Genomic DNA, 6319 nt, shown 5'->3' with positions numbered 1-6319 from the left:
ACTTGAGATTTCGTAGTGAAAAATAGTGCTGAATGTAGGGTTTTGCGCCTCGGAAAATTCATATCTCCTAATCCGCTCTCCGGATTCGCTTGAAAATTTAACTGGAGCTCCGTGACATCATTACCAAGATTTCATATGTTCGGACCGAAGGCCAAATATGCATGGAAAATTCCCAGAATTTTAAAGATCGTCGTGTTGTTTCGGTAAAAAGTGTGTTTTCGAGTATGTCGCGCCGAGTTCGAAAATTCATAACTTCTTCGATTTTTATCGTATGAAGTCCATTCCGGCGGCATTCTCTCAGAAATTTTGTTAGCTTCGATTCTTTGTCACACATGCCTGTTCAGATTCTGAGCCGAAGATGGAGTTTTATCGAGTTCTTTGAGCGGTACTCACAAAGTTCTGCACAGTCGCACCAGATGAATCGGCGTTTCTCGCCATTCAAACGCGCGTATTTTCTTCATCGCTTATCGGATTGAGGCGATTCTCGCGGCAACGGATCACAAATTTGGTCATCTTCACAACGGTATTGGTTTCGTTCCGAAATTCAGAGCCGAACCGAGTTTCCTTAAAAACGAGCCAAAATGAGACGTACCGAGGGCAATTTGGACATTTCGCATTGACAATATATAAACATTTTGCTCTTCACAAATCGAGGAGGAGGACGCTCATAATTTCAATTCACCAATTCTTCACAAACACATTCTCTCATTTCTCTCCCAATTCTCATAGATCAAAATCCCAAATTACATAAAACTTTCATCAATATTCATCAATCTTCTTCAAGAATCAAGAACAACATGGATTGAAGATCGAGAGTCCGAGTTCGAATTTCCTCCTTCCTCTCTACATCTCGCGCGCCTCACTCTCTCTCTCCTTGGATCTTGCTTTCGTGTTTGTGTCGCGTTCGTGTCGTGTTCGCGTTCGTGTCGTGTTCGTGTTCGCGCGTCGGTTAAAGATCTTCATCCGGTAAGCCTTGAACCTTGAATTGAGTGCTTAATTGTAGATGTTAACATGATTTGAATGCTAGATCTAGTGGTTGATTGTGCTTAATTGATGTTGATGACGATTAAATGTTGGATCCATTGATATCTTTGCTTGCAATTGCATGTGGATACAAGTTTGGTGCACTATGTGTTTGTTATAATGCTTGCATAAACTTGTTGCTTGATGATTATTGATGATGACTTGAAATCTATGTGGATTGATACCTAATTGTGCTTGTTTGATACTCATAATGTTGTACAAATTGAGGCAAATTCGTGCTTAGTAACATCTCTTATTGGATGCATGATTGAAGTGCTTTTGGATGTTGATTTTGTTGATTTTTCACTTCTGGTGCTGATGTAACCGGTTACCTGATTGATGTAACCGGTTACATGACTTGTTTTTGGTCATTTTTCGTCACTGACAGTGATGTAACCGGTTACCTGATTCATGTAACCGGTTACATGCCCTTCCTTTTTCTCAAAAAATTGTCACTGCCAGTGATGTAACCGGTTACCTGATTCATGTAACCGGTTACATGACCCTGTTTTCCAGTTTCTGCCAGTGATGTAACCGGTTACCTGATTGATGTAACCGGTTACATGACTTGTTTTTAACCCTTTTTTCGTCACTGCCAGTGATGTAACCGGTTACCTGATTCATGTAACCGGTTACATGCTTTCTTTTTAGTTTTTTTTTTCCAACTTCAAATGTTCATATCTTTTGACTCGTAACTTCGATTTGCATGTTCTTTATATCGTTGGAAAGCTCGCGAGATGTACTATTTTGTGGAATGATTTGTAGTGCTGAATTTTGTGTTTTCCATGATGGTGCTTTTGTCGGCTTCCGGTGTGATTTTTGCATGCTTATTCGCGTATTATCGTACCTTTGCCCACGTTTGCTTTGTCCGGTTTATTTTAGAATAGCAATAACGCAATTCCGATTGCGGTGTCTTGTTATCTCTAACGTGTGTGCTAGTGTGCGAGGCTTCTGGACGGTCACCGATCGATACTCATTCTATGAGTGTTCCGCTTTACTTGCGGGACACGATTTCATTCGCTTGCTTTGTGTTCTCATCCTGGAGACACATCTCTATTACTCTATATCTGCTTGTTTGGTTTTCTTGTTCCTCTTGCAGGTGTATTGTGATTGTGTTCGACGTACGAGTCGACATTTGTGTGCTTTGTGGCTAATCGGTGTGCTGAATCGGTGTGCTGACTATTTGCTTTTGCTTTGCTAGCTCGCTCGCGGGATCCTTAGTTTCTTCGCTTCGCTTCTCCTCATTTTACGGATCATCATCCGTTTGGTATTGATTCCGTTTCATTTTATTATTCCCGCATTTTATCGCTTTCTCGCATCATCCTTTAACATGAGAAGTAGGACTTAGACATGCATCTGGCCAAGCCCTCGAAAGAGGCTCTGTTTTTGTTGGTGTGTTTACATTTGTGCTTTGCGGCAGGGAGTCACGGTGTAATAAGTCCTATATGGCACTCCGTTAAGTCCTCATGGAAGGCATGCGGTCAAGGGTCTGTAATCAACCCCCGCCTAGTCTCATCGAGTCTGTTTGGTATGCGCACGCCTCGCGTTGCTCGCTTCCGAACGTGCAAAAGATCTTGTTATCGAGTATGTCAGGAAAAGGGTTCATGTAGCCGGACCCCCGTCTTTCCTATAGCTCGCGTCGCTCGACGTTGATGCTCGGTGTACGCACGCACCGTTTTCCTTTACGATCCGTGACGGCTTGGTTGCTGAGAGGGGTCCGCCCTCTTGTCTATGGCCCGATCATTTTCACGAGGTCTAATGCTTGGTTGACTTGGGTTGAGCTGCTCCCCTTGGCTATGGCGGGACCGCTTTTCTACCATTCGGTCAGTACCGTTGGTTTGTTTGCTTCACGAGCGGATGCTCGTTTGTGTGCTCATTGTGTGCTTTCCCTTTTCCTCGTAGGTTGTTAGTTTAGTTTAGACTTGTACCCTTTGTATGATAACATTAAGTAGCAAGCTTTCCCCCTTAGCTTAGGTTTTCCTCATGCATTGTTTAAAACACAAACCACACTCTTTGATTTTCTTTTCTTAAGAGCTTGTTATTTCCGCTCCATTCCCAGCATAAGTCTCCAAAGGTCGAGCAGCGGAGTGTGAATGTAACTCGTTCACCTAAAAAACACAAAACAAACAGAAATTAGTTAGCCGAGCTACGGTAGCTCTGATTCCGCAAAACGGATACGTAGGCAGCGGGGTAGGGCCCGTGCGAGCATAATCCTTTCTTTTCCCTACATTCTGCATTCATTTTAGTCCAGATTAGCATAGATTTGTTACACACCCATAGTTTTAGACACAGGCGTGGATACCATCGAGTACGATGGGTGCGAGGGGTGCTAACACCTTCCCCTCGCGTAACCGACTCCCTTACCCTTTTTCTCTGGTCGTGAGACCGTTGTTTTGTTTTGTGGTTTGCTGGCATTCCCTTCCTTTTCAGGATAAATATGTTAGTGGCGACTCTGTTAATTTTCGCGGTAGCGACAGCTGGCGACTCTGCTGGGGACGTCTCGACCTGTTGCTGGTCCGGACCTAGCGAGTCGATCCTAGCGCTTGTGTGTTTATCTTTGGGTGCTTTTATTGCTTTGCATATTTACATGTTTGCATTGCATTCTATGTGCGCTTTTACTTTTCTGCATCATATTCTGGACTGGATGGATCTCTGTCTGTTGGGTGGGTGTTTCAAGAGGTAAAAGGCCCAATACCCAGGCTATGTGTGAACCATAGGAACCCTAGGATAGAGTGGGAGCATGGTTTGTCTCGAGGTGTACGCCTCGGGATGGATTATGTGACCACGAGCAGAGTAGTGGTTTCAAACGGAGGTATTATCGTCACCCGCTTGCGCGCTGTGATGATGCTTACCTTCGGGCGGACCGTATACTGCGTTTCATGACCTTACCTTGGCCTAGATTTCACCCGTGAGTGGGGCGGGAATCAATGATCATATTAACAGGTACATTGTTGGTGACCGCTGTTCTTGTTCGTGGGTTACCGCTGTTCTTGTTCGTGGGTGACCGCTGTTCTTGTTCGAGTGTACTTTTGGTTCCTGTTCGTGGGGTACTATGGTTCTTGTTCGAGTGGTAATCCATGTTCTATTCCAGTGTGTTATTGACTATGGGCTTTGGTTCCGTGGATTGATATTCCGTGTTCCGTGTGGTATACCATTTGGGGCCGAACCGTTGGCTCTGTACTATATGTGTTACCGGCAGTCCAGAATGCCTGGTGGGCGGCAACAAGCCCCACCACTTTGCGTCATTGCATATTTACTTTCCAAAAATGATGTACAAAAAATAACTAGCATACATGTTCTTTCCATTTCCAAGGAATCGTATCTTTAAGCCTCGTGCCGAGCTTTTCCATCTCTTACTTGCTAAATCAATCAAAACATGAGGATTCCTTAGAAATGATGGGAACATAACATTGCATCCATTCATGCATACATGCATTCATGACAGGTAATTAAATATGGAGCTCTTATTCTCAACCTTCTCTTCATTTGGTTTTCTCTACAGAAGTACGATTCTGACTTCTCGACACCGATCAACAATCAGGAGTTAGCCATGGAACAAATCCGTGAAAACTTGAATGAGATGAGGACAGAAATGGGGACTAACATGGGTCAGTTTATGGAGGCTATTCAAACCCTTGCTCTTAGACAAGAAGAGTTGAGACAGGTTCTTCAGAGGCCAGCTACAGACGGTAATATCACCCCAGGAGAAGGTTTTGTGAATCAGAATGTCAGAAATGTTGTTGAAACTACTATTCCTGCTCAGGAGAATGCACATCATGAGAACAACTTAAAACCTGAAGCCTTCAGGTTCCCGAATAATGAAACTGACAAAAGGTTCCACCTCTTGGAGAAAAGGTTGAAAGCTATAGAAGGTCGTGACTCCGTTGATTTAGATGCTGATGGGTTGTGCCTAGTCCCTGGTGTCAAGATTCCTGTTAAGTTCAGAGTCCCTAACTTCGAGAAGTACAAGGGAACCACTTGTCCGTTGACTCACGTGAAAGCATTTTGTAACAAAATGGCTCCTTATGCTGAGAATGACAAGCTATTGATGCATTTCTTTCAGGACAGCCTCAGTGGTACATCCCTCGAGTGGTACACTCAACTTGAACGAACTCATGTCCGAACTTGGAAAGAATTAGCAGAAGCGTTTGTCAAGCGTTACAAGCACAACAGTGACCTGGCTCCGACCAGAATTCAACTCCAAGCTTTGACTCAGAGAAATGATGAGTCTTTTAGAGAGTATGCCCGAAGATGGAGAGAACTGGCTGCCAGAGTTCAACCTCCACTATTAGAACAAGAGCTCATGGGTATGTTCAAAGATATGTTGGAAGGTCCATACTACCAAGGCTTGATTGGTGCTTCTGAGTTTGCAGAATTGGTTGTCGCCGGCGAACGAATTGAGAACGGTCTTAGGAATGGTAATATCCAAGATGTTGATGATCTTTTTGAATTCCCCAAGCGTGTGGATGGAAGAGCCAGTGTAATTCCTGAGTATGAAGAGGAGTCTCTTAATCATCCTCTCGATCAGATCTCTCGTAATGAAATGGAAGCGATTATTTCTATTCAGGATGACCCACAAATCTGTGCTACAGCTCTCAGTCATCCACCTATTCAGTTTGTCCAGAGGGAGCCGGTTTTGCATGATCAAGCAGCTCAGTACGCGCCACCATGGCGGAACCACCAACAAAATCGTCACCAGCAGGGTAGACAGAGGCGTAGAAGGCCAAAAAGAGTGTATGATGCCATTCCTATGACTCATGATGAGCTATTATCTGAATTGCTCAAACTTTCCTTGGTGGAACCAAAGCAGTTGGATCCTGTTTCTTTCCCGTATCCTGAGGGATTTGACCCTAATGTCAGTTGTGGCTACCATGCCGGGGCACCTGGTCATTCGACTGAAGATTGTCAGCCATTTAGAGACAAGGTTCAAGACCTAATTGATGCAAAGGCTATTGCATTCACACCTGAGAGCCATAATTGAAGTTCTCCTCCGATTCCAGTGGATCTTCTGAAGCAATAAGTCCATACGGAGAAGATCTCCTCAACATTGGCAGTTCTTAAATCACCATGCATGTTCATGTTTAAGCTTTCTTGTTTTATGCAATACTGTTTGTATGTAAAACTTGTTTGTTTTTGAACTATAATAATAATGCATTGGATATGTTTGTCTTAAAAAAATATCCATTCGCTTTTGCTCTTATTTGTTTTATATGCTTTTTGTGATACTAAACTCTTGTTAACAAAGCATGATAACTCCGTAGGGAGAATGATGAGCATAATACCAAGAACCTCAAAT

General features: G+C 43.6%; 1 protein-coding gene across 1 annotated transcript; it reads left to right on the top strand.

Moving 5' to 3' along the window:
- Positions 1–4573: 4573 nt before the first annotated feature.
- LOC131593149 (uncharacterized) lies at positions 4574–6004 on the top strand. The gene has a single exon (XM_058865444.1). It carries the CDS (start codon positions 4574–4576, stop codon positions 6002–6004), a length of 1431 nt encoding a protein of 476 aa, XP_058721427.1.
- Positions 6005–6319: the final 315 nt, after the last annotated feature.

The sequence above is a fragment of the Vicia villosa genome, linkage group LG1 (genome assembly GCF_029867415.1).
Source record: "Vicia villosa cultivar HV-30 ecotype Madison, WI linkage group LG1, Vvil1.0, whole genome shotgun sequence".
NCBI lineage: Eukaryota > Viridiplantae > Streptophyta > Magnoliopsida > Fabales > Fabaceae > Vicia > Vicia villosa.
Note: the sequence above shows the minus strand (reverse complement) of the source record. Positions and strands in the feature narration are given on the sequence as shown.